General features: G+C 48.8%; 10 protein-coding genes across 10 annotated transcripts; 3 read left to right on the top strand and 7 right to left on the bottom strand.

The window, feature by feature from the left end:
* Window positions 1–1802: 1802 nt before the first annotated feature.
* N7457_007096 (uncharacterized protein) lies at window positions 1803–3950 on the top strand (the record flags this gene model as incomplete). The annotated part of the gene is made up of 2 exons (XM_057178139.1): window positions 1803–3677; window positions 3741–3950. 2 exons carry the CDS (start codon window positions 1803–1805, stop codon window positions 3948–3950), a joined length of 2085 nt encoding a protein of 694 aa, XP_057029883.1.
* A 2097-nt stretch (window positions 3951–6047) lies between these two features.
* Window positions 6048–7544, bottom strand: N7457_007097 (alkene reductase; the record flags this gene model as incomplete). Its single annotated transcript, XM_057178140.1, has 4 exons — window positions 6048–6383; window positions 6436–6870; window positions 6945–7145; window positions 7287–7544. The coding sequence occupies 4 exons, from the start codon at window positions 7542–7544 to the stop codon at window positions 6048–6050; spliced, it is 1230 nt and encodes a 409-aa protein (XP_057029884.1).
* Window positions 7545–8208: 664 nt separating this feature from the next.
* N7457_007098 (uncharacterized protein) lies at window positions 8209–9473 on the top strand (the record flags this gene model as incomplete). Its single annotated transcript, XM_057178141.1, has 5 exons — window positions 8209–8350; window positions 8410–8429; window positions 8481–8517; window positions 8580–9117; window positions 9173–9473. 5 exons carry the CDS (start codon window positions 8209–8211, stop codon window positions 9471–9473), a joined length of 1038 nt encoding a protein of 345 aa, XP_057029885.1.
* A 378-nt stretch (window positions 9474–9851) lies between these two features.
* N7457_007099 (uncharacterized protein) lies at window positions 9852–10262 on the top strand (the record flags this gene model as incomplete). The annotated part of the gene is made up of 1 exon (XM_057178142.1): window positions 9852–10262. One exon carries the CDS (start codon window positions 9852–9854, stop codon window positions 10260–10262), a length of 411 nt encoding a protein of 136 aa, XP_057029886.1.
* A 2135-nt stretch (window positions 10263–12397) lies between these two features.
* Window positions 12398–14558, bottom strand: N7457_007100 (transcription factor domain-containing protein; the record flags this gene model as incomplete). The annotated part of the gene is made up of 5 exons (XM_057178143.1): window positions 12398–12799; window positions 12852–13197; window positions 13258–13837; window positions 13889–14472; window positions 14527–14558. 5 exons carry the CDS (start codon window positions 14556–14558, stop codon window positions 12398–12400), a joined length of 1944 nt encoding a protein of 647 aa, XP_057029887.1.
* Window positions 14559–14917: 359 nt separating this feature from the next.
* N7457_007101 (threonine aldolase family protein) lies at window positions 14918–16003 on the bottom strand (the record flags this gene model as incomplete). Its single annotated transcript, XM_057178144.1, has 1 exon — window positions 14918–16003. One exon carries the CDS (start codon window positions 16001–16003, stop codon window positions 14918–14920), a length of 1086 nt encoding a protein of 361 aa, XP_057029888.1.
* Window positions 16004–17677: 1674 nt separating this feature from the next.
* Window positions 17678–19681, bottom strand: N7457_007102 (uncharacterized protein; the record flags this gene model as incomplete). Its single annotated transcript, XM_057178145.1, has 3 exons — window positions 17678–19303; window positions 19368–19532; window positions 19592–19681. The coding sequence occupies 3 exons, from the start codon at window positions 19679–19681 to the stop codon at window positions 17678–17680; spliced, it is 1881 nt and encodes a 626-aa protein (XP_057029889.1).
* Window positions 19682–20503: 822 nt separating this feature from the next.
* Window positions 20504–23392, bottom strand: N7457_007103 (uncharacterized protein; the record flags this gene model as incomplete). Its single annotated transcript, XM_057178146.1, has 5 exons — window positions 20504–21083; window positions 21142–21426; window positions 21479–22435; window positions 22468–23076; window positions 23151–23392. The coding sequence occupies 5 exons, from the start codon at window positions 23390–23392 to the stop codon at window positions 20504–20506; spliced, it is 2673 nt and encodes an 890-aa protein (XP_057029890.1).
* Window positions 23393–24189: 797 nt separating this feature from the next.
* Window positions 24190–25621, bottom strand: N7457_007104 (uncharacterized protein; the record flags this gene model as incomplete). Its single annotated transcript, XM_057178147.1, has 5 exons — window positions 24190–24229; window positions 24274–24511; window positions 24603–24785; window positions 24833–25238; window positions 25592–25621. 5 exons carry the CDS (start codon window positions 25619–25621, stop codon window positions 24190–24192), a joined length of 897 nt encoding a protein of 298 aa, XP_057029891.1.
* A 398-nt stretch (window positions 25622–26019) lies between these two features.
* Window positions 26020–26889, bottom strand: N7457_007105 (carbonic anhydrase; the record flags this gene model as incomplete). Its single annotated transcript, XM_057178148.1, has 1 exon — window positions 26020–26889. The coding sequence occupies one exon, from the start codon at window positions 26887–26889 to the stop codon at window positions 26020–26022; it is 870 nt and encodes a 289-aa protein (XP_057029892.1).
* Between the last annotated feature and the right edge of the window lie 528 nt (window positions 26890–27417).

Genomic DNA, 27417 nt, shown 5'->3' on the forward strand with positions numbered 1-27417 from the left:
TCGTGAAGGGAGCTAGAATGTGGCTGAGATGGAAGACTAAATATATATATATCCTGTGTTTCGAGTTCTGCAACACAGTCTGCTATTAGGATGTATCATAGATCACCTTCGCGCTAGACAACCTATTCCAGTGGCCTTAAAGATATTTGGTTATTACTCTATGCATGTAAGACTATCCTTCAGCGAGATAACTTAAAAGGTGCGTCGTTCTGAGACTGCGCGAGAGGGGTTTACATTGAGGAATAGCCTCCACATTCACCAGATCTGAGCCTTATTTCGTCCCGATTGGCGACACTGAATATCTACCTACATACTTAGCAAACATAAACTCTAAATTGATAGAATTAGGTGAAAGGGATTGTTCACCGGTCCTATCCCCAGGGATGCGTACTATGAAGGAGGCACTTGATGACAATGGTTCAATACTACCTATCCCAAGGAGATGGCTTGATATGCACGAGAAAGGTAAGGGTTATCGCAGTAAAAATTGAATTGAATAAATTGGGGGTCTAATCGGCTACTTAAAAATATGAATTATAATAAATATTTACATTATTGGATTGGATATATGTTGTTGAAAGTGGCGATATATTCCGGATGGGGTAACGTGTTTGTCGCACGACTTATGCTCACAGACATATCTAGAAAACAACGAAAGTCTTCATTATTTTTGTCTATAGTTTTTAAGCTAAGTTAATAGTGTCGAGATCTTCCTTTACTTTCAATTCAGATGGAAATCCGGTCCGAATTTCGTAGATTGGTTCTGTACAACATACAAGATGAACAAACACCGGAGATCTACATCAAGAACATTCCAAGGTTACTCCGTAGTCCCCGAGAATCGGGGACCAACCAGCGGACACCCCCAGCCACGCGGGTATCTGCAGAGGAATACGATTGTTTGTTTGCTCGATGGGACTACCCGTACCCGTCCCTTCGTCCGAGTGTTTTTATTCGCATATTTCGGTAGATCTCCACCGGGTACTCGGCCCCTTGGGTCCCACCATTTGCCACCCACCCCTCAGAAGCATTCAGTTAAACGATGCTACTTCACTCCGTACCTGATAGCCCCTTGGTCCTACTGTTGTTTTAGTCCTACTGTTGTTTTGGTCCCACTATTTTTTTGGTCCCACTGTTGTTTTGGTCCCATGGCATGCTATCTCAGACATGAAGCGACAGTGTTGTTTCCCTACATCTCAAAGCGCCTAACCACCTGAACGATTTGCTTCAAAGGAATGTGCTTGATAATTCGAACCAATTGTCTAATTTTTTTATCATATTTCTCCCCGAAAGCACTTACTCACATGTAGCTTTTGCTTTCATGGAAGTAAATACTTTACAATCGGGTGGCGGTCGAATGTGGTAGACCTCCAACGAAGAGCGCAAACAAAGCACTGTAATGACCTCATTAGGATTGCTCTGAACCTACCCAGTAATGTTCGGTTCTCTAGCGAGGTCACGGGGACGCATATCTTATGCTTCGATATATCCATTCTTGCGAATATTCTTGTGGTCCAGGAATGTTACTATCACTCTTTGTCCCTTCTAGCATTCACACGCTCCACCACCTGGATAGATGCTGCACAAAAAGAATTAGCATACTCCCTCTTGTGGAATTCTACTAAAACAAAAAAAAAGTACGAATGAGGAAAGGAATATGAAGATAGAGCATGCCTATTAATGAGGATCTCCGTGCTCTTCATTTGAATACTTCGCCAATGTCCATGCTTTAGTCTCTGCGTTTCTCATAACCCCGTACACAGCTAGCCAAGCCTACATTGAAGAGGCTGATTGAGATCATCATGGATAATCAAGCATACAGTGATCCAATTTTGCCTCGGCAATCAAGCTATCCGGTTGCTGGAGCTGGGTCGTACGGTTCGACCAAGCAGATGCAAGTTTCGCCATGGAACCAGCAAGCTTCTGCACAGGTGCCAGACGATGGGCAATACCATCCAAACCAAAAAGGCTCGCCCAGTGCCTCTGACGACGGCCAATCTCAATCTCTCCAACAGCCATCAAGTGGCAAGGCATCAAGTGGCCAGGCATCAGGTGGCCAAGCATCGGGTGGTCAAGCATCGGGTGGTCAAGCATCAACCGGCCAGACATGGAGTGGCCAAGCATCAACCGGCCAAGCACCAGCCGGCCAAGCATCAACCGGTCAAGCATCAACCGGTCAAGCATCAGGTGGTCAAGCATCAACCGGCCAGACATGGAGTGGCCAAGCATCAAGTGGCCAAGCATCAAGTGGCCAAGCATCAAGTGGCCAAGCATCAAGTGGCCAAGCATCAACCGGCCAAGCATCAAGTGGTCAAGCATCAACCGGCCAAGCATCAACCGGCCAAGCATCAACCGGCCAAGCATCAAGTGGCCAAGCATCAAGTGGTCAAGCATCAAGTGGTCAAGCATCAAATGGCCAAGCATCAAATGGCCAAGCATCAAGTGGCCAGACATGGAGTGGCCAGACAGGGAACCAACAAACCGCCTCAGTAGCTCAAGCACCAGCCGCGCAGCAAGAAAGTACAGGAAGCAATCAATGGTCTGTGGCGCCCACCCTGCAACAGGATAGTACGGGAAACAATCAATGGTCTACACAAAGCAATCAATACTCACCAGCACCCTGGGAGCAATCTTCATCAGCCCAAACGTCTGTCTCATCCACTGAAAATGCTGAGACACCTACTTCGACACAACCAAATTCACTGGCGACTACGAGTCAGACAGGGCCAAGCAGCACTTCATTAGCCCAACACTCAGAGTCTGGGTCGTCGTACAGCGCAGGAAAAACTGCGGGTATCGCTGTAGGTGTCGTTATTGGCACAATATTCATTGCAGTTCTCATCCTGCTCCCACTCCGCAGACGACGCAAGCTTCGCCAAAAGGCTGGCACTCTCCAAAATGACCCTAATACGGACGACCCGCACCAAGAAACTTTCCTCTCAGGCCTACAGGCCCAAGGCAATCAAGTGGTGTCCTCAGTAGCAGGTATTTTCAAGGGCAGGGAAAAGAACACCCCTGTGCTCCCGCGTTTCAATTCAGACAAGAGTCTGGCAAGAACAAACAGCGCCTCGAGCGCTTCCAGTGGCTCCAGCCGGGACGATAAGCGCAATCTGTTCTCTGGTCCAAAGAGTTTACCATTGATTACAGTGAGTTCCTCACTATCGATTTCAGATGAGATGGAGAGCGAGAAGAGCTTCAGATGCAAATCTCCAGCAACAAATGAGGAGAAGAGCGAGAAGAGCTTTAGATGCAAATCTCCAGCAACAAATGAGGAGAAGAGCGAGAAGAGCTTCAGATGCAAATCTCCAGCAACAAATGAGGAGAAGAGCGAGAAGAGCTTCAGATGCAAATCTCCAGCAACAGATGAGGAGAAGAGCGAGAAGAGTTTCAGATGCAAATCTCCAGCAACAGATGAAAGCTCAGGGACGCCCAGTCTTTACGCCCCAAGTGTCACCTCATCAGGCTCCTCGCCAAAGCCGGCGGATAGTGCAGGCCAGGAACGTGTCTACGGCCCAGGGTCCATGGAGAACTCCAGCATTGGAAACTTGCTTTCAGCCAGTCCAATGATCAACAACATCTACACCGTGGAAATGGATTTCAATCCGCGCAAAACTGGTCAACTGGAACTTCAAAAGGGCCAGCTTTTGGGTATATCATGGATCTTTGACAACGGATGGGTAAGTTCATCTTCCTGGGATATCCGCGGGTGATTCGAACATCGCAGCTAACACACTGAAAAGGCACTTGGAGTCAGACTTGACTCTCCTGAAGCAGGCTTGGTTCCTCGCTCTCACCTTTCTGCTACCCCCACTCGACAACAAGTGAAGTGCAGCGGCGATCAAAGAGCATCGAAAAGATTCTCCATTCCCCGGCAACCATTTGCCTTGTCCCCACGATTCTACTCATGGATTTCGAAATCAGAGAACGCGCAGAGCTCGTCACCGGCTTAAGACACGCACGAGAAGACTTTCGATTATGCACGAGAACATCTTGACGACTTTCTCAAAACTCTATCTTCCTTTCCTTTCCTCTCTCTTTTCTTCTCTTTCCTTCTCCTTCTCTTTCCTTCTCTTTCCTTCTCTTTCCTTCTCTTTCCTTCTCTTTCCTTCTCTTTCCTTCTCTTTCCTTCTCTTTCCTTCTCTTTCCTTCTCTTTCCTTCTCTTTCCTTCTCTTTCCTTTGCTCTCTCTCTTTCTTGTTCCCTCATTCTCTTCCCAGCCTTTCTTTAGGCTTATTTATACCCTACATTCTTGTAACCTTCTATACATATTTTCCCCCAAGCACCCTTGCAGTACATAACTTTAGTCTCACTTTCGAAAAGATGATTGATCCACCCATCCCCCTTCGCTCTGTTCGAAGTGGGCCGTTTACTTATTCTTATCAAGTCTCATTGGGGGGCCCATCACCCCTCACACCAAGTCATCCAAGTAAACCATTATTCCTATTATTCCAGAGTTTTGACTAACGGAAGGGATTTACCGCTCTAACCATGCTCACCAGTTGTGCACGTATTTTAGTACGTAATGTCCCTTACCCCATGGTCTACCACATACCACCATATGGCATTGAAAATCGGGCCTCTTGTCCGCTTGATCCTCCCTAGTCGCCCAAATACCATGACCAGTTATAACACTGTACCAGCCATTTCTGCAATTCGGTGATATCGGTGTGACATTCGGCCCTAGCTGATCTTATTGCTGTAGACAAGCATATGGAGTAAGTCCTGCCTATTTCCATCGCGGCGAGGATTTCTTCCTTGTACTTGAAGATAAGCTCGTATCCGGGGTTATCAAGTAAACGACGATTCCACCTGGTGGTTTAAGGGGACAATGCTTTTCTCTATACGGAGTATAGCGCAACAAAATTTTCAGATAATCCCGGCTGTGCGAGGACACTTGTCGCAATTTCGTTCAATGTTCCCTGCACCTCGGGGCTATTCAAGGTAAGGGGAGCGGGGATCGCGGCGCGGAGAATCCTATAGACACCTAAGTTTCCATAGTGTGACTGGTACATACTCCGTACTCCGTACAAAGAAGTTTATTCGTGCTTTTGATACACTAGACCCCTTCGGGTCTAGTCTGAATCCGATGTTCATCGTGATCATCTTACCCTTACAGTCTAAGAGTTGACGATGTATGGTTTATACCGTGTGTTGAATCAAGTTTCCTTTGTGGTGCTCAGTATGAAGTAGATCGTCCATGTTGATCTCGTAGTATATGCCTTGTATAGTGCCGCAGTACTCCGTATCATGATCCGGAATATCAAGGGGTTGTATTTGCTTGGCCTGACATCAATGTGCTTCCCATTCGATGTATGGAGTAAGTATGGACAACATAAACTTTAGGGGCACGGCTCGGAGCAAGACCACAGAGTATGTAGCAATGTTGATCGAATCAGTTACCTGGAGAAAACCTGCAAACACGGGCGAAGCGGACGATCTTTGCCCCAAAGGTCAGAGTTAGGGTTTGGCACGAATTAGGCTAAAGGCTCCAGGGTTGTTAGTGATTGATAGTCTGAAGCATGAACCTAATTGGGAAGCGTATCTGATTTTTGGGGGTTCCTTCAGTCTCTTTATCGAGATTTCTGCATGCAGGGGATTTTCCTGATGAGTTGGACCGAGGCTTAGTACCTAGGTACTTTTGCACATCACAATCCCTACCGGAGTGGAGGGGAGGAGGTGGAGCTCCGGATAATCTCCTGCCGAGTCGGGCACCTCGGGATTAATCTAATACTGAGGTTTTGAAAAAAAAAAAGTAAGCACGCTAATGCGCGACTACAAGGATCTGAGCAATCTATTCCCAAGTGGCTGCACGGAGTAGACCGTTGAAAGCCGAGATACTCAAAGCCACGTTGGTTCGCGGGAATTCCGTGGCGGCGAACCATGGTTTCGCCACAGCCGGCTCGGTCTAGCCTTTCATGTGAGTATCTCAGGGGAAACGTGCTTTTGTAAATCATTTCAACTGACATCACTGCTCTTCTATATTTAATGTACTTTGTACTTTGTACTCCGTACTTTCGATCCATTTGCTTTGTACATCGATCAGACCCCCTAATTCTGCTGATCCGCAGTAGGGTAATCGGTATAATGGAAGGTCTTATCCTCAAAGGGTCCATAGAACCGAGCTCGGTCGTATGGAGCCAGGGGGATCTTTTCCTTCAGTCTGTGCACCAGATCCGGATTGCTGGTAAAGTAGCGACCGTACAGAAGAGCATCGTATTTGCCCGATTCCACTACTCCCCAGGAGTTTTGGTCGTTCCACCCACCAGCGGAGAAGAATGGAGTGGACCCAAAGATCTGACGGAAACGATCAAGAGTCACGTCCAGCAGGCCCCAGCTCTCCAGGAACTTGTCCTTTTCTTCCACATCGAAGATTTGTTCATAACGCTGGGTATATCAGCTGTGGAACCGCATATGATAAAGAGTAAACGAAACATACCGGCTCGATAAAGCTGACATAGGAAAGCGCAGGTAGATTCTTCTTGAGACCCTCGCAGAGATGAGTCCAAGTCTCGAGGCGCTGTTCTCCGCGCGTTTGATTGAATACACCAAAGGGCGACAATCTAATAGACAGGTTTTGCTCGCCAATGGTCTGCGCCATCTGGCTCATTAGCTCAAACACAAATTGGCAGCGCTTCTCCGGAGTCCCGCCATAAGCATCCTCACGCCTATTGATATTGGAGCTCAGAAATTGCTCCGGCAAGTATCCATTTCCAGCATGGATCTCGACGCCATCGAAGCCAATATCCATGGCGGTCTTGGCCGCAGTGCAATAATCATCGATAGTCTGCTTGATGTGGTCCACAGTCAATTCGATAGGCGGATGATTAGCATAGAGCACGGGCTCGGTGGTACCAACGGGCGCGTGCGAGTACTAAGGGGGGTATGTATCAGCATGCACCAATACCGAATGAGGAAAAAGAAAGACACATAAAAAGAGGAACTGACACATTCTGTCGGACAGTCCCACACACTGGCCGAGGGGCAGACGGGAGGCGATCCAGTCATCTGAGGGATCGTAGCACGGCCGGCGTGCCATAGCTGGCAGAAGATAATGGCCCCCTTAGCGTGCACTGCGTCGACGACTCGTTTCCAGCCTGCTGCTTGTTCGGAGTTGAAGAGACCGGGTACTCCGGGCATGCCATTGCTCTGTCAAAAACGTCAAATCAAAATTTTAGAGTTCGGGTCATTGTCGTTAAGCCAGCAACGCCCGGGAAATGAGCCCCGGTTTGCCTAAATAGGACTGACAGGGTGCCATCCCGCCACCAAATGAGCAGAGTGGTAGCTTACCTCGAGCGATGGTGGAATTCCCTCCGTAATAATCAAGCCACCCTTGGTAGCACGCTGGGAATAGTACTCCACAACCGCATCTCCTGGGATCCAAATACGATTCGGGTGGTCCGGGGTGCTGGTAGGACTCAATGGCTCCCCACGGTTGCGGGTCAAAGGCGCATGGACGACACGATGTTCGAGGGTAATTTTGCCATTTGAAATAGTCAGAGGACGGAAAAGCGCAGAGCCTTTGCCGTTCAAGTAGTGGATGGTCATTTTTTTGATCTTTTCTTGTTCTATGGTGGTTATACGGAGTACTATAGGATCAGTTATTAAGAGCCAGGGGAGGGAAATTATACAATAAGTGAGAAAAAAAATTAGCAATCATAGGGAAATGAACACAAGAACCCCTATTTTTTTTCCAGACCAATGCCGATCTTCAACAAAAGATATTGTGTCAAAAGTGTCATAGTGTCGGGTCGGCTAAGCATATAGGGTTTAACTAGGACCCAGTTGCCTGCTTGGTAAAACAACGGCGGCGTGGCGACTCGACACAGAACTCTGGGTTCGGCTCAACTACGAGCTAACATCGATACTATTAGTCCGATTCGAGAGTGATACCACGAGGGTGGGGTATACAATGGAGACTAGCGTTGTTCCTCAAAGAGATCAGGAACCATTCACAAAATTCCCCGTCGTAGCCCTCGGTGCAGGACACAGTCCGAGGGTGGATCGGACACAGTCCCCCGATCAATCATCGCCTCCATATGGGCCGCGCCACTATCTGGTAGTGGTTCGATAGCTTTCATGGCTCCACTAAGGGATCGGCGGTTGTCTATCCTCATTTTCACAGTAGGCTCGATGGGAGGTTCGGAGGTTCTTTACCCTGTCAGTTCCCTGTTGGTAGTCCTGCTAGATCGAATCTAATCTGAACTTCATTATGCCTGTCGGAGAACCCACAGATGTCTTGCACACCCTCAATTTTGTCACTCAATTATTATGTATACCGATCACGACTTTCTTTGTTGTTTTGCGATTCTATACCCGCTTTACTTTCAAACAATCTCTAGGGCTTGAAGATCGTGAGTTGACCCGGGTCATCCCTGAATTTCTACAAGAACGGTGCTAATCATTCGTTTAGTTGCATGCACACTCGCATGGGTACGTTAGACAAGAGAAGTAAGGCGTCCTTTCAACTAACCTTATACACAGCTCTTGTTTATGGGATACTGTGGAATCAGTATCGTTGGTAAGCGCTATACCGCATACTTCCCCCAGGTATAAAACAACATACTCACACTTCCATTCTAGTCGGCAAATATGGCGGAGGATACTACTATGACGAGCTTACCGCTGAAGAGAAAATCCATTTCAAGAAGTACTGCTATGTCGCAACCATCCTCTACTGCCCAATGGCACTCCTTGTCAAAGTCGCCCTTCTAGCCATCCTCACCCGCATCTTCAAGCCCTTCCGAGGCAAAGTCCTGTTCATCTACATTTTCCTCGGCTGTCTATGCTGCTACTACACCATCGCCTTGGTCGTCAAGATCCGCATGTGCGGTCCCATTCCAAAATACTGGCTCGAAGACAGGATCAAAGGAAGCTGCCTCGACCAGACCGCCGCCCTCATCGCCGACTCCGTGATCAGTGTCGTCAGCGATCTCATCATTCTTGTTCTCCCATTGCCATTGACATGGTCTTTACAAATGTCGCGTAATCGAAAGTTACGCGTGATAGGTCTGCTCGGGGCTGGTGGGCTGGCCACTGCATTCAGTCTGTACCGGTTGGTGCTGGTGTTGAAGGGCCACGAAGATCAGAACGTTCTGTTCGTTTGCGTCATCTTGTCTGGGTATGTCCTACTTCCCCTACTGTTCGTTCTTTTCTTTCTCTCTAACGTGTACTAGTAATGCCGAGGGAGGCGTCGGATTGATCTGCGCCTGTCTACCTGTGCTCAACGTCATGTTGGCCTACTATAAGAAGAACTACTCTTCCAACAAATACTACCAGAACGGCGGCTCTACTCACCCACTGAGTGAGAGAGCTGGAAATTCCAAGGCTGCTTGTGAGTGGGACAAGGTGACAAACTTTGGCGATCAAAGCCATCTTATCTCATTCGCCGGGGTCCCCGATGCGAGCGAGTCGGTTTACAACCAGGATGGGATTCGGAAGACGGTGGCTGTATCACAGACCGTCGAATCATCCTAACGAGATGAACTTTCCTTTTATGTCATATATCCACTATCATTAATAGAATCTAATGAATTTTCTTTATCTACGGGTTTCCTTTCTTGATTTATAAAAAGATCTGTTTTCAATGTAGCTGCAATACCAAGTGTACAGATGACCCACACATAATGCTTGACTTTCTTTGTCACTCACGAACTCAGCCCTATATGCCCAGACCTTTGTCAGTAGACAAGTTCTTTGTCATGTCCTCGATCCAGAGAATCAATGATATACACAATGGTCTTCTTGAATCTCTCTTTTTTCCCTTTGTTCGAGGCATCCTTCAATACTCCACCCACTTCACTATAAAGACACTCCGTTTATCCCCTCTAACTCATCTAAGGCATCTTTGCAATCATGTCTCCAATACTTCTATCCCCGTATGACCAGCTCTTACACGAATGCCACACCTTCAAAGCCAACTTAGAATCTCAAGCCCATGCCCTGAGATATGATCGAGGATTGGAGCGCAACGGAGATGTCTTTCGCGCAGTGGTAAGACTTTCTCTCCAAACCGATCGGATTCTAGAACTCGGCCTTCGTATGATTGCCGATACCCCTGATAACAATATCACCCGTCGCTACCCTTCTTATTGGAGTCGCGAAGGTGACACTTCCAAGTTCGAAACGGTGTTCCATAGATTAGAGCGGGACTTGGATCAAATGGCATTAGCCCTAAACAGTGACCCCTCGCAGGAGACGTGTCAGGAGATTGCTGAGCGGCTAGAGGAAATCGCTGGACAGGTTGTATTCGATTTTGGTCTTTAGATGAGCATTATCATTGATATTTCTCCGATCCTATAGATGTACCTCGGACATTGTATACTCACTCCATACATAATGTCAACTTAACTTCAACCGAGATATTAAGGCTTTTCCACTGCGTCTTTCCTTGTTAAACAAAATCCATGGCGATCCCATTGCAATTAATAAAAAAAACCAATGATCCATTGATTAATTCATGGCAAAAGCAAAAAGAAATCTCTCCCTCGGGGAATCGAACCCCGGTCTCCCGCGCTTATCGGTGTTAATGACAAGCGGAAATCATCACCACTAGACCAAGGAAGATGTGATGGCTGAGTTACTGCTCGGCCACTTGGCTGGTTGATGGAAGAAGCAGCAGATTGTGGCTACGTGAAGGAGGTAATAATAATATAGTACATTGTCACACTCCATGTACGTTTATCAACGGTGAGGCATAGAACAGGAACCTCAATAGATTTACGGCATGATTCTTTTAATCCTTATAAGAAGGCATGAGAAAATGCTCCAATTCTCATCCCACAAGTTATCGCACCAAGACATGTAGGAAACCAAGGGACAACCTAGCTTCACAGCATGACAAGATATATACATCGAGAAGACACAGGACCGGCGAGAAGAACTCAACAATCCAGAATCACAACCCAAGACACCTCCAACCCACCAATCTGCGATTCTTCGAAAGTTCAATCAACCCCGATCTGAGGAATGTCAATGAATGTCCCCGTCCAAACCAACCCGGTTTCCTTCCCAGCTATGGTGCGGCGCCTGACACGCATAACGCGTCCCTACGCCCCAAAGCGAACAGCGCAATGGCTCTTGATTTCACAAGCGACACCCAGTCTCACCATCGGTATTCATTTTGGAAACTCGGCATTTTGATGCTTGGCACAACACAGAGCGGCAATTTCCATGAGCCCATCAGTCTCGATCGGCTCGTGATCCGATCTATCGTTATTCGCAGCTGAGAACGACAGGTGGGTTGGATGGAATATTCAGCGGCTCGTTTCCGCCTCGTTTGAGATTATATATGTGGCGCTTGCTGGGAGTTTGGTTTCTTTTTTGGAATGACAACGCAGCGTTTGTTCATTGGCACTCTCGGGCTCGCTGGTTATAGTTAACCTCTGGGGTCGATGTGAGTGTGGTCATTAGTTGACTCACCAGTAGTAGGGTGATTTTGTTTTTCATTGTCGTTACTACCTTCTGATTAGGAACCTTTTTACGCTGTCCTCTTTCTCTGTCAGTTTCATCTATAGATATATCGTGGTGCGGTGATGATTGTAAATTGGTAATCTTACCCCATGGGACGGAGGTTCAAGTGATTACGGCCAATGAAAGAGTAACAACGGCGACGAGTGATGATATATATATTTAAATGTGTGATATATGTGCTAAAGCAAAGAGGGCCAGAGAAAGAAGAAGAATTGAATGTCTCTACTCTAGAAAAGAAACCATTATATAATTACCACACAGTGCACAAACAATCGGTCTATCAAAGAGCTCCTTCTATACAACCTTGGAAAGAAAAAATAAGGCAACCATGCGCAAGAATTTCATCAATACACGCAAAGGAATGATAGGTATAATTGAATAGTAAAAATAGCGTGATCTCCGAGGTTCCTATCTTGGATACTAAACAACGGAGAAACATCGGCTAAATACAATGCACCTTGCGGCAAGGAGGTATATAAACACCCGACCAAGGGATACAAGTTGGACATATGCCTCATCGGAATATGAAGGGGCAATTTCACTGCCGATCGCATAACAAAACATGAACACTAGGTTTATCCTGTGTACGGAGTACTCCGTACCTAGCATCACGCATACCAACCTCTCTACCTGTTTAAAACCTTAAATAGTTGAATAGTTGAATCAGCCTAGACCGATAAACCCATTGCACAAGGGCTCAGAGCTTCGCCTGGTGGAAAGAGTGTACCTCAACATTTAGTTCCTCGGGTACCACATGCACACATAGAAACATAGTATGATAATCGATGGTGAAACCCTCTGATCACTCCAATCCCCGAGAATCCAGTCCATGTTTATGAGACTCAGCTCCACCCCTGCTTCCTCTCGAAGCCTATGCAATATGAAAGAACCACCGAGGCGAAAAAAACCCCAATGAAGCAAAAAGAGTATCATCTAAGACCGGGATTCGGATCAAACAACCCAGAATTAGACCACAACCCATCCAACCCTGTATCAAACCCCAAGGACCACGACCCATCGATAAACGGCCACTGAAACATATCCGTCTCAAGATCATGATGCCCAAGCGCGGCATTCTCCCTGGCAAGGAACCCACCCCCATCCAACGGCGACGAAGAAGTTCGCCCACGCGCATCAGAGCCCCCAGGACGGGATTCCGCGGTCGCCGCTCTAGTTGCGTGTGCATTGCTCGGACGAGATCGTATATCCCCGTATTCATCAAGGGTCCCTGCCAGAGCGAATCTCCTAGGACTGTGCATCCCGGATTCGACGTGGGCCTGGTTACTTTTCACTGTTTCGTAAAATCGGTTTGCTTCTTGGACGGTTCGCCACTGTTCATCGTTAGGTGTGGTAATAGGTATGGGTGGGAGAAACAATACTCACCCAGCTGCGACCCACGGGCCAGAGTTTACTTAGTCGTTCAAGGTATAGGAGATTCCGGCTCTTTTCTTCTTCGGCTCGTTCGAGACCGCCTGGGTATCGCTGCGGAGCGATCGTTCCGTACATGTTGATGTGAGCGGCGACGAATACGCTGAAACCGGAGTATGGGGACATGACGGGTGCGCCGGAGGCATCTAGTGCATTGAGAATACCGCCGATCTGCTGGGCAGCTTCGAACAGTTGTTGGATTGTATGGGGTTCGCCAGGCGCATTATCATTTGTGTCGTGGAAAACGTCGGAATGGGGTTTGAGGTTGGATAAGAAACGGTCGCGATGAAGGAATAGGATGCTAGAGGAAAGAAAAATTAGTCTAGCTCCCCTGAAAACATCCAGATAACAGGACATATACCTCATGCAATAGACTAAATTGATGTATGCGAATAGCTCCCCATACCCGAGCGCCACGTGAGACTGAACACTGGTAGCAGGGAACCGAACTGTGACATCCTGAATAGACCTCCATTCATCCAGTTCTTCCTTGAGACGCTGCCAAGTCAAAAGAAGCGGCGATGTAGCCGAGTCATCCGAAGACAACGACGCCAACGCTCGTCGATGTTCGTTCGCGAATCTTAGAATCCGCACAAATATATCGAACCCACGAGTTACAATCGTGAGGCCATGCTCGATCGTAAGATCCCGTGCTAATAAACAGTCTTTGTTCATGTCAGCAGGCATCAGCCTGCTGGCTGGCGTGTGATTAAATGTAAAATCCCGATCACTGATAGGGAGAGGAACTGAAATCTGAGAGAAGGATAAAGCAAAATGCTGACGAGCACCGGAGCTCAACTCGCAGTCTTGTGCAAAGCAGCACCAATAGGTTCGGACTAGCTGTTCGTATTGTGTTTGGGATGCGTGGAACTCTTGGGGATTGTGTTCCATGCTATCATCTGCCATCTTTAAAAGAGATTGAATCATATATGTCGCCATGCCTGTTGCTTGTCAACTAGTGCATCGTGTTTAGTCCGGGGTTTAGTGCGTACCGCTATACATCCAAGCCTGATATGGTCGCCCAGTACCCCACTCATAGAACGAGATCATCACGAGGGACTGCGCAAGATAAAGCGAAGGTGCCTCAAGTACACGTTGGGCCAGATTCTTCCGTGCATAGTCGGCATACACCTCTTCTTCTTCAAGTTCCTCACTACTCATGAACCGCACGCACAGCGAAAGCACCGAAGCGACAAAAACGGAGTCCACCAGGTGGACGCTGGATGATATATCGGAGATCAAAGAAGGATAATGGAGAAAATTAGTGATTGGAAACTTTTTCCGGTAAGTTTCCACTGCGCTGATAACGATCGCTGGTGACAAGGCCGTCACGGGGTCCTCGGATGCATCCCGAGACACAGAGACATTCTCGGGTGGGCTTGTTTCTGCGTCTTCAACCCCGGGCGATAAGACCGATGAGGCCTTTCGTTTTCTTGGAGGTTTTGATGAGACAACATTTCTCTTTGTCCGCTGTTTTGAGGCGCGGGGATCTGTCAAACTACAATCTTGATTCTTGGTCTTCAAGCAACGTTGGCAGGGTGGTTGCCCTTCATGGACGCATTTGACCTTGGCTTGCCTGTATAAGAGATGAGATAAGATTCTACACATAGAAAAATGGATCCACACTCACCGGCAAGCATCACATGATATTGACAGCCGCATTGAGCATATACACGGGGAACAGTGGAGCGGACCGTGGTAGAGGAAGAGGTGGCCGTCAAGTATCGTGGGGCATATTAAACGAACTTAAGCCATCGGATCAATGTAGGAGCGCAATTACACTAATAGCATCACCAATCTCGATTCAATGAAGAGTGGAAGACAGTGGGCGTCGAGGAAAGCAAGAATTACAGTTTCCCGCGGGCTAGAATCATATCTTAGCGGCCCAATGTGGTTAGAGCGATCAGCTGACCGGATTTAATCTATCTATAGATGAGACGTGTATGCTTCTCGAATATTGAAGATTGAATGTTATTATTAAGTTATTATTGAGGGATCCCCATAGAATCACCACCGGCAGGTTAAATGTTGGTCGCCACGGTCCATTGGTGCACCCAGGCATTGAACTTCTCGACCTCGAGCTCATCCGTGGCCCAAGAAGTCACAAGCCGAATGACCGAATCTCCATTGTCAAGTTGTTCCCACTCATAAAACCGGAATCTATCCTGCAGCCTCCGAATCAGCTCTTGAGGAAGAATAACGAATACCTGGTTTGTCTCCGTCTCGGCAAACAACCGATATCCTAATTCCTCAAAGTTCCTCGAGATCTTTTGCGCCATGTCGTTGGCATGAGTCGCCAATGTAAAGAATAGATCTGATCGGAAGAGCTCCATGAACTGAACACCGAGCATGCGGCCCTTGGCCAGCAAAGCGCCGTGCTGCTTAAGGTGGAAAACAAATCCATCGGCCAGCTCCCGCTTGACGACAATCGCTTCTCCCATCATAGCTCCGGCCTTGGTGCCACCAATCCAGAAGATATCAGTCATGTCAAAGATTTCGCGTAGAGTGAGGTCATTCTTCTTCGAGCAGATAGCCGTGCCAATTCGTGCGCCGTCCATGAAAAGCAAAAGATTTGATTGTTTGCAGATTGCCGAGAGACTGGTGAGCTCACGTTTTGTGTAGACGGTGCCGGTCTCAGAGGCATTAGAGATATAAACTAGGCGGGGTTTGGCGGAATGAGGGAAGAACTGATTTTGCTGGACGGCTTTTTGAAGGTTTGTGGGTGTCATTTTGCCGTCGACGGCAGGTACGATGATGAGCTTGTGGCCAGTTGCTTCAATTGCACCGGCTTCTTTGCAGGCAATGTGACCCGAGTCCAGGGTAATGACAGCTTCATATGGCCTCAGGCAGCTGGCAATTGAAATGAGGTTGGCAGAGGTTCCACTGGGAACAAAGAAGATATCGGCCTCATCTTCAGTACAGCCAATTTTGTTGCGGATTAAATGGCGTGCATTAATGCTGTATTCATCACCACCATAGGTGACTTGCTGGGTTGAGTTTGTCCTTAAAAGAGCTTCCAGGATTTGTGGGTGAGCTCCCTCACTATAGTCATCCATGAGGCTGTATGGGAGGCATGCCTCTTCTTGGCATAGGCTTGTTGACGGCATAATGGGTACTACACCAACTGGGAGATTGAAGAGAACAAACAGGAGAGAGTTTCGCAGAGCTTTAAACGAGTAACAAAAAAAGAAAAACAATAATACCCCCCGTTCTCAATAAAAAAAGGCGGAAAAGAATCTTCGGGAATAATTTTCTCGGGAATATTGCCACTTTTATTCCCGACACTCGGGAATCCGCCCAGTTCTCATCAGGTAATGTGGTGGGCCAGAACATGGGGTAATCGGTTTCTCCTCTTTCTTGTTTCGCTCTTTCTGCCGCCTTAAAAATAGAGGGTTTGGGTCAAAGCTGTGCTGAGTGACGTCCCTCTAAATCGAGCCATCGGTACTATCCCAGGCCAACAGGTGATTCTCACACACACTCTCTCTCTCCGGACGCTCTGGAACTGTGAAGAAAAACTCAGGTCGTTCCCCTCACCAGGATACCCCTCATGAGGGGTATGATCTGTTCTAGATCTGTTTCACCAAGTTTCGGATCAGTCCGGGCCACAAACGAGCATAAAAGGGGTATGCATTCAATTTGGGCACTCAGACATGGCGGTCAACAAAAGCCCTTTGCGGTGCCCAATCCTATACCAGCATCCCTCAATGCGTGGAGGGGCTCCCCGTCAATTCGCATGGAAATATGGGACGGCATAACTCCCAACACTCGGAATCGGCATAGATTAAACCAACCCTAATTGGACTCGGGCCGAAACAGGGGTTGGCCTCTATCCAATCAAAACCAGTGGGCTCCAGCTCCCGAGGTGTTGCCGAGTTGTTCTGGAAACATACTCCGAACACGGTTAGTCTCGTGTACGACATAGGCGTTGAGCAAATCGATAGCCTGGGAAGGTTGCACGTTGTGCTTGTAGCTAGGATGTTCAAAACAGCCTTAGGTGGATTGATTGGTGAATCTCTTTCAATGCATAGAGCTGCCGTTGGCCATCATGAAATGTAAATCCGAGCACGAAAAAAGTTTCTTCTGAAAAATAAACAGGAAATATTCTAGGGACCAAGGAGAACGAACAGGGATATTAGCCTTTAATAGGTTCTACGCCGAGCAAATCGGGGGATGCTCGTGTTCGGAGGTCGCCGGCGCTCGGACACAGCGCTCTGATACTTCTACATAGTTGAGTAACGTCACGTACGGAGGGATTGGATCTACAAAAGCAGGATAGCATACCTCGCACAGAGCTGCCAATTGCTGATCAGCTCAGCTCATGCCGATCGTCCTGGGGTAGGTACTCGGCCAAACGTCTAGCAGCCTTTTGTCTCCGAAACAATGAGGGGTTTATAAGTTTGACGAAGATTCCGCAGAGTGACAGCTTGATATAGGTGAAAATGGTATTTCGATGTGGTTCCTACAAGTTCAAAATATAACGCCACGTATAGAGCAAGGATATGAGCGCTTTATCATGTGCCTTGCCACTAATATTAGAATACCGCATTTTCACACATCGTAACCGAGTCAATATTGATGTTCATGTCCGGAGAAGCGACGATATGTCTTGGAATCCAAAATCCATGATGGCCAGGTCGATGAAACCAATGAGCCAGTACTACCTATACACACACGATGGGTAAGATTTCATCTCAAACCCCAAAATTAATGTACAAAAACAAAGAAACTCCCACAAATAATGCAAGTAGCACCTAGATGCTTGGAATCAAGATCGAAGAATCTCAATCCCGATGCAGCGATGCGAGATGCGCCCGCTCACTGGGGAGCCCATCTTCCATGGGAGAACGTTGGTATAGCCGGACCCGCCAGCCACGGATGACGAGATACCCAGCGATGACGATGACAAACAGACAAAGAAGTAAGACAAAAGAGAAGAAACCGCTGATATTGCGGATCACATCGTAGGTGTGCTTCTGGACCTGGATGGTCTTCTGTGTTTGGGTATCGACTGCATCCGAAGATGTGCGACCAGCGCCGTCAACAACACTTTCCCCTGAGCTTTCGCCTGTTTGGTACACGATCGATGGGTCGATTGGCATAGGTGGGGTTGTCTTTCCCCGATATCCGGCTGACTCCCAGTTGGGAGATTTGCTGCGGTGTACCTCGGACTTGCCCAGGACGGTACCGTTGGCGTCAACAGCTTCGGCAGAGACCCAGTCTAGATATCCGCTTCCAATGTACATGGTTTCGAAATCGGATCGTGGGGTCTTGCCGATGAGGACGGGGACGTGGAATTCAGAGGCTTGCGCGTAGAAATGCCACCATGCGACATCCGTCGCACCGTTCCAGCTGACCCAGAACGTGGTGACCATGTTCGTTTCGTCGGTGCCGAAGACTGATGCGACCATGTCTGGTGGGGTCTGGGGGCGACCGGTGAAATCGAATTTGTATCCACGGTAAGATGAATAACGGTCAGAGGTGAAATTGGCGGTCATCAATAGTTCGCCGTCGGGGGCATGTTCAGAGAGATAGCCCTCTTTGCTCCAGCAGGTGAACACGTTCTCGTTTGGAAGTAGCTGGGTGTTACCACGGAGTCTTGAGAGCTGTCGATCGGGGCGGTTATAGCGTTTGATCACCCTGGCAGTCATGGGTCTCACACTGGTGTCCAATTCGACAAACATGGAGGCCGATAGGTTTTCCTCATTGAATTCTTCGTCCGATGCGTTGTTCAAAAATGAAATGATATGGTGTGTTCCATTCGACTCCACGAATTTCGCGTCATGCTGCTTCGAAAACACGAAGTCTTGCTCGAAATCAGTATATTGCCCACCCAATCGCCACATGATGTCTCCTTTGATGGCGGAGATAAGGTAAATGGTATTTGTGAAACGAGCAGAGATCAAGTAGTCTCCAATTGCATTCTTGTCCACGGAGTTGATATGCACATAATCCCATCCAGGATGTCCCTCCGCAGGGGAATTTGGGTGATAATGAACACTTTCAGGCAGAGGAATGCGATTGAAGGAATCCCACCACTGGATGACTTCCGCAGTGTTCAAATCGATCTCAGCAAATCCACCAGTCTCGAGCCATGTAGGCTCTCCAGGACGACCAAATTCCTCCAAGGTAATCTCGTGAGAGAGATAAATGGTAAGCAGTGCAGTCTTGCCATCGTCCAGGATCTTGAACTCATGAATGTCAAAAATACCAAGGTCCTTCCGCAGAGGAAGTTTTCGCTGGACTTGATAGTCATTCGTCAAGATAACCCCGTACCCCGTATCCTCTGCTCCATCCCAGGAGTGTTGCAACACAAATGAGAGATGTGGGTCCGGGCCCAGACTGTTGACGGCCTTGAAGTCGAAGACATTGCGATTATCAAACTGTTGCGAGCCGGTCCAGATGAGGCGCTGTTATGTCGGGATATGGTCAGCGATTGGATTTTGTATCGTGCTGGAGGAAGAAAAAACGCACTCCTTCGCCATCGTAGATATGTGGGCCAATCTGGTATTGTTCGTATCGGCTCGTTGGTTTATCGGGGCCCATGTGTAGGTAAGGAGCGACGAACCAATAACCGGGCGTCAAGCGCTCACGATTATAGTAATGGACGTTGAAATTCACTGCTCGAACATCAGGGAGCTGGGGAACACGGTGTCAGCGGTGTCAGCGCGGGATTGAACTATTAGGACTGGACATACTGTAACGAATGACATGAGGTCATCGCTGGTATATTGCGCCAGCGCTGTTTGGCACAGCCATAACAGCAATGAGACGCTAAACAACAGCATTATTCAAAAGAGCGTGGGATGATAAGCATTGAAGAATCGAACAGGAAAGGAGGCCATTTTCAACCAGGACTTAGACGGGAAAGAGGTGTGCGGATCGAAGCTGGTCGTAGGGCGTGGGGCCAATGGCAGGGAAGGGTCAGGGCAACGGGGTTATAATTGGGCCCTCTGACGCAGCGAAGGGGCGTGAAACACAGAAAAGCTCCTTGATCATCTTCATGTGGAGCTTAAATCCCATGAGGCCTCGTCAGCACTGATTAGTAGATAGTCACAGAGTACGGAGTACTCCGTAGTGGCGTCCTAGTTGAGCAGATCAACCTCGATTCATGCATCCTCACGTTGTTTAGCGCTTGAACTCGGTCCAAGTCCCGGACTAAGCATAATTCCCCGGACGATGTCAGGTCCTTTTGGTGTCTGAATACATTCTTTCACACAGCTCTCTTTAACCCGAGTCTCTAACCCCCCGATCTGCCTTGACGGCTTACCGCCTGGATTCTGCCAGCCGGACGAAGCAATTGAATACAAGTTGTTCCTCATGTCGACCATCCGGACCTCATCTCAGCTTCTATGTTAGCCATGTATCCGAGGAAATGATGGAGCAAATTGGCACAAAAGGTCATAGATTTCGTCTCTTGCCTATATACAGCAGGTCCACCTAACCCCAATACTATACAGCCAGCAGGGAACCCACCCTTAGGTATCTCACTAATAAATACAGGCCAAACAGCTAGTCAGCCAAGAAAAAAAAAAGGAGCATTTAAAACAAAATGCTATGCAAATCGCTCCGTTGACCCAAAACAAAAAAAACATTAGAACACAAGACAATCACTCCTCAGGATCCTGATAATTCCAAAGCTTCTTCCTCTCCGCAACCCACCAAAGCCCAACCTTCTCCGCCTTCTGAGCCCACTCGAACGCCTCCGGTCCGTGCTTGGAATGCACCTCGGCAGCAAGCGACCCCATAGTCCAGCCCGTGATGGCGGCAAGCTCATAGGGGTCCTTCTCTAAGTCTGTGAAGCGGTACTCGAAGTCGTTGTTCAGGGGGAGGTTGAGACGCCAGGGAACGGCTGCGGATCCGACGCTCAACATCGAGCCGCCGGCGTTGATGATGCCCATATTCCAGGCTTCGCGGCCGTTTTGAGAGGTGCGGTACGGTCGGATGAGGGACTGGCCTTCGTATTCGTTCATCAGGTCCAGGGCGATTTCGGTGTCCATGGCGTTGAGAGAGTTGGTGTTGACGAGGAGATCGAGGACTGTGGGGAGGATGGACACGGCGCTTCCGTTGACGTTGAGGTGCATGCGGGGTAGGAGGGGGTGGTGGAATAGGAGAGGGACGCGGAAATTGCTGATGTGTGGGTTGTGATAGGTTCCTGTAACGGAGCTGTCTTCTTCGAAGGCTTGGCCGCTGTTTGAGGAGTTAGACGTTAGGATTTCTTGGATGGATTGTAGAGGATTATACGTACTGGTCTCCAACGAAGATTGTCAAGGTCTCGTTGGCAATGCCGGCCTCTCCAAGCATATCCATCAAGTCGCCTAGCCATGAGTCGACGAAGCGGTTTGCATTGAGGAAACCGTCCATGTGCTCATGTTGTGAATTGCCGAAATATCCTTCTCGGTTCCAGCCCTCGGGGGTGCCCCAGGGGTGGTGAGTGGTACTAGTGAAGTGGGAGAGGAACAGTCTCTTGCCCTGACGAAGGGTTTCGTCGATCATATCTTTGATGTAGGGGCGAGCCTCAGTTTCCGGATAACTGCGCGGGGTTAGTATAGATGTTTGAGGAACAGTAGCCGTTGATAACTTACCCGAAGTAGTTGATCTTTTCCATTCCCTCGTGGAAGTACTTAGCGTCCTCCACATCAATATCCTCCGAGTACAACGACTGGTTGAATCCAAGCATCTCCATAAGACGAGTCTGTTCCTGGAATTCTCCAGTGACAGACTGCGCATAGATGGTTTGCCATTCCCGCTCAAGGAAATCGTGAGGGGGAGTGATGATAGCAGGGGTGGTAGAGTTGATGGTGGAATTGGTAATAGAACTGATGGTAGAATTGGTGACAGAGTTGATGGTAGAGTTGGTGATAGTGGAATTGGTGATCGTAGCGTTAGTGATAGAATTGATGGTGATATTGGCAGCTGATCTGACGAAGGAATTGACGGTGGAATTCTTAGAAGCAGCAAGACCCTTGCGCTGATTGAACAGATCCAAAATGTGCATCAAACACGGCTGGTAAGGAATGATCTTATTCTCATGCATGAAGTCCACCGGAAGTGGCCCAAGACCGCAGTAATTGACGAGACGCGATTTGGCAGAGAGAGTGCTCCCCGACAAAATCCCGTTGTAACTGAATCCCCCCAGTTCGGAATTCGTTGCGTTCGCGGGCGACCCGAAACCAGATGGTTCCCCTGTGAGCCTTTCTGCTACGGGGGTCACCTGGGACAGTTTGTCGTGTAGATCGGCCTCGTCCTCCTCTCCATAGATCTCGTACGACTCACGGATTTGGTCGTACAAGCGGGAAGTGTTCGTGAGAGGGAACAGATCCTTCCTGCCGCTTTCCAGGAACACGAAGACGATGTGGTTGATGGGGATGGCGTGGTCCTTCAAAGCCTCCTTCAGGGGAGCAAGTGGTTCCAGATCGAGATTGGTGATTCGCATAGGGTCTTGAACGGGATTGTAAAAGTAGTGTCGCGGCTCAGCGGTTTTGTTCTGATTGCCGGAATCACCTCTCTTAGACAAGTTCTGAACACTCGAGTTAGACACGCTAATTTCAGGCGTATCGCCGTCCTTTTTCACAATCCATCTTTCAAACGCAGGGGGAGGGGACCTCGCGCCCAGGCTGGGATGTTGTCCCCGTATGCGGTATTACCCGAGTCGTCCAACGTCGGTGCCCATCCCTTATAGTGACCCTTGGCGGGCTCCCGATATTCCTCCGCGAGCAATTCCGGCAGCGGGAAAGTTTCGATGGTCATTCGGCGGGCCTTGGAGTGTTCGCCGAGCATGGTGAAGGGCAGAGCCCCGGTCATATGATTATACGGGATTTCTGGCCGGACCAACCAGAGTACGATCGTTACTCCGCAGCCGACAATAGTCCAAAAGCGCGGTTTGTTGGACGTTATATTTCTCAGATTCGGAGCGCCTGGCAACAAACGGTATGACTTTACGTCTCCGATATTCGACAGCGTGCATAGCCAGCGGCTCATGAAATTCCAGATCCACGGAGCCATTAGCCAGGACGCCACCGAGATCACCGTCGTCGTGATCGCCATGGGCACCAGTCCGCTCAAGATCAATTTCATTCCCTGGCGACTGGCGCCCACGGATCTGGCGGCATCCCATCGAATTTCGCTGCCGGTTTGTGAATAGAAACTAAATTGCGATGCGGTTGCTATTAAGACAGTGCATCTAAGGAGTCAAGAGTCAATGATATTGCCATGGTATATGAGAAAAATAAAGAAGTAAAAAATCGGTGAACGAACGCGACAATCGATGAGAGGACCACGGCGGCCACAGACCACCGGCCGGAGGTTGTATATAAGAGAATCCATACGGCGACACATAGCAGGATCTCCTGAATAAAGAATGTCGGGAAATAGAGGGCCAAAAGGTATAGGGGAAGAGATCGGTGCTGGTATATGTGAAGCAACTTGGAGCAGAGACCGGCAAGCACCAAAACGGACAAAATCAAGCGCTGCGGATGATGAAAACGAACGACAATCATGATGGCCTAAGACTAGCGGCCAACATGAGGAATTCTTTCGATGCAGACTGTTTCCCAACGTGTCCGCCTATACAGTCGATATAAGGGGCGATTGGAGGTGGAATAGGGAGACACGGCGGAGGGGAAAAAATAATATAAAAAAGAAAGTAGGGAGAACAAATGGACTGCTCGCGTGCTCCACAACGTACTATCGGAGTTATGCCAGACGCCACTGGGATGCTAATTGTCAATTCATCGTGTCCGCACTAAGTGGCGCTCAACGTTCGACCTGAATCAGGGGGTCCGCCCTTCACTTTCGGCTGTTTTTCTTCCTATTTTCTTTTTTGCTGATCTTTGCGATCGACATTCCGGGGAGAGATCGACATTTTGTTCCATAGCAATATAGGATATGGCAGGGCCAGTGTTGAGAGAAATGAAGGCAGTGGGCCCGTGTCTGCCTCAGGGGGCCCGGGCCCTGCCGGAAGCCAGTGGCACTGCAAGCGCTCTAGGGCTGATGGCCAAGTCTTGGCTGTGGGTTTTCAGTGCTGCCTGATCTTATTCGGATACCGGACATGTATCTCCATCGGGTGCATGGGAAATTGTGCATGTTAGACATCATTTGGTTAGTTTGACTCTCAAGACACGCTGAGAGTTGCGGTACGGAGTCCGCAGTCCTCCGCAAGAGAATTGAAGTTAGGGCAATCTTCAACCGTCAATGTACACGTCATGGCACTATTGTCAATATAGCACAGTAATCTCAGCCGCAAGGTCGAATTGAATACCGGATACGATTCTGCGGGGCACTGCTATGTATCTCACTAGCCCCCATGTCTCACCAAAACATCCTTGGCGGGTGTCCTAGAGCAATCACAGTCGTCAAATGTTCATAGCTAAGCTCACACCCCTTTGACCGGGCTAAAAGACCAGCCGCCTTGGCCACGTCCCTGGTACGGCGGCCGTTCAATTGGTTCCTGACCAGCTGGTCGATTTCCTCATCCGTGAAAGACGCAAGGCTCGACAAGCGGCGTAGGAATTGTATCCAGATCTGACGGCTAATCTCCGCATCGGGGGTTCCGAAGCCAAGATAACGGTGAATTCGAGACTCAACATCTTCCGTCGAATTCGACAGTGTGTACTCGGCTAGTGATCAAGAAGAAGATGCCCTATTGAAACTAATCGGTTATGTGTCTTTTTGCGGGACTTTTATCGTGTCTTATTGGATGAATGGGACTTGCCTCATAGTCCAGCATCATCAAGAAAATCGCGACCATCTCATCGCGAGCTGGACTGGGTTTATAAGACACTTCCATGAAGACATCAGCTCTATCAAACAACACGATAGTCCCCAATTTGCGAGCCATGTCCGTGATGGCTGTCAAGTTGGCTTCAACGTTTGGAGCATGAGCTAGATCAGCTGCACACTCCACAGTAAAGGTCTTCCCAACACCGGTATAACAAGACTCCTTCCCTTCCTTCCGATAAAATCATCGAAGACATTCAATTTATTGGACTGGGTGTTTGCAATGGCCAAAATCACGTCCTTGAGACCTTGCTGCTGTGGTAGGATTAGAGACTCCAAGGGCTGCTCCTTCCATTCAATGTCCGTCAAATCATCTACCTGGAATGAAAGCCATTTCTTGCCCTTCGGAAAATATCCATAGACTGTTAGAGTAGCAATGAGATACTGAGCATCAACCAGCTCTTCATCAATCTCGCTGTCGATTTCGATAGGGCCAGAATGAAACATGTTGTATGCCTTGGTGTCAATAATGACACGGCCCTTGACATGGTATTCGATCTCTTTTTGATTGCCATCATGGCTGCTGTAGTCTGCACTAAACGCAAGCCCATTGTAGGCCTTGAAGATCTGATAAGTTAGAGTTTATTTGCTTGGCCTTCCATAGAAGGAAGTAGGTAAGGTATAAAAAAAGCAACTGGCATTCCCCCCAATTGACTGGTCGGCGCACAAATCACCAGAGCTTCATAGACAATTAATAATATAACGTTATATGAGCTATTGTGCCAGACATATCTGTATAACCACCGTTCCAGCGCTGACTCTTCATCCAGCGCTTCATATATGCAGGGCGAACTCATTTGCTTGGCCATTTGCAGGCGTCTGGCAGTGGCTAGTATTGGCCCAAACAAGTCGACTTTCCAATAAAAGAGGCTTGTCCTAATGATCTGCGGTGTGTGAAAATATCAAGTTAACTGTCGTACTTGGATCGTATAAAGCCGCGCGATGTGCATATAAGGGCAACATCGGGGTCAGATATGACTTGACCATATAATATCGAACAACGGATCCCACGGAATCCACAATCCTAGCTCAATCTAACTGGGATCTGTCAAATGTACGCAAATGAGTTGCGTTGATTGGTGTTCTTGATTGTTGAGGCTGCCCGTTGGTCGTTGCGGATCCCAGCAGCTCCACACATCATGCCATACGATTTTGAGGGGTCGCAGTGTTTCCCCCAAGGGGCTAAAAAAAAACTATTCCTCTGTAGAATCCCTCGTCTAATCGCCAATTATCGCGTGTCAATCTAGAAGACTACGCTCGATGTCACTTTTCAAATTCCGGTTGAGTTGGCCTTGGGCTGAGAAAAAAACAATTGAATGATCCAACTCCTTAAATGACGCTAACTAACTTATTCCGTCCGGAAGGCTGTGAGACGAGCTCTAATGGCCTCCTCCGAGTCCTTGGTGTCCAACTCACTGAGGACACCCGATCCGACGTCATAGATCAAGCCGTGAAGCTGGAGTCCGCGCTCCTGAATGGCGTTGAGCACAACACCCTTCTGCTTCACGACGTTCAAGCCCTCGCGGACGTTCAACTCGGCCAGCTTCATGGCAGCCTCGTCGGGGGTCATCGACTGGAGGGTCTCAAGGTTGCGCTCGCGCAGTTGGCGGAGGGGCAACAACCAAGGGTCCAAAATACCCAGGTTCTTGTTGCCCATGGCGGCGGCAACACCACCGCAAGCAGTGTGGCCGCAGACCACGACGTGGTTCACACGCAGGTACTGCACGGCGTATTCGATAACGGCGGAGGAGCTGAGGTCACCGGGGTGGAGGACGTTGGCGATGTTGCGGTGCACGAAGACATCACCAGGGCTGAGACCCAAGAAGGTGGTCTCTGGGCAGCGAGAGTCGGAGCATCCGATCCACAGAATCTGAGGCTTCTGACCGGATGCGAGGGTAGGGAACAACTCGGGGTGGTCGCGGGCTGTTTGGGCGGCCCATTCCTTGTTCAGGCGCAGGCCAGCGGCATACCGATCTGAGCGATCGACATCTGAGTCAGTCTGAGTCTTGGCACTGCTTGATTGCGAGGCTGTGGTGCTTTGGTGCCCGGCGCAGGCGAGGGATGTGGATGTTGAGAAAGGGGTACGAGTCGCCGAGAATCCGGTCATGCGAGATATCCCTCGAGACCGAGTCGCAAGTAGAGAACCCGTCGAGTTCCGGGAGGTCTCCACTACGCGCGCAATGACACCGGATCGCCCGGCGAGTCTCGCAGCACTCATTTATGGGGGAGGAAAAGGAGGAGGATGGGGTGGTGACAAGGATGGGTGATTTGAGGACAGGCCGACTGAGGGAGGCGGGAGGATTACACGAATGATCAGGGAGACAGTCAATCCCAACAAACGTTCTCACGGAGCTCAAACAGTGTGATCGGCGTGGCACTCTGGGGGGGTGAATGGGAAGACAAGAATGAAGGCGGGAAAAATTGATGGGGAAAGATGGGATTCGCCAAGAACGCGCAAAAACAGAGTCCGCTCACACACTTACCTTCAGACATGATGAAATACGAATTGTGGAAAGGGAGATATGGAAGAATGAGAGGGAAAACAAAGAGGATATTGTTCAGACTATATATAAATTGCCAGATACGAGGGGCAGTGGGGGAGGGAAAATGGTGAGCCCGAGGGAGAAGGGGCAGATCGGCGAATCGGGCCTTTTCGCAGAACTAAATGCCTCTAGAAGGGTTCTATACAAGCCACATCTCTGCACTCATTTCCGATATCTAGGACCGTGTCATTCATATAGATACT

This window comes from Penicillium paradoxum (genome assembly GCF_028828445.1).
Source record: "Penicillium paradoxum strain IBT 22861 chromosome Unknown utg000006l_segment0_segment0, whole genome shotgun sequence".
Taxonomy (NCBI): domain Eukaryota; kingdom Fungi; phylum Ascomycota; class Eurotiomycetes; order Eurotiales; family Aspergillaceae; genus Penicillium; species Penicillium paradoxum.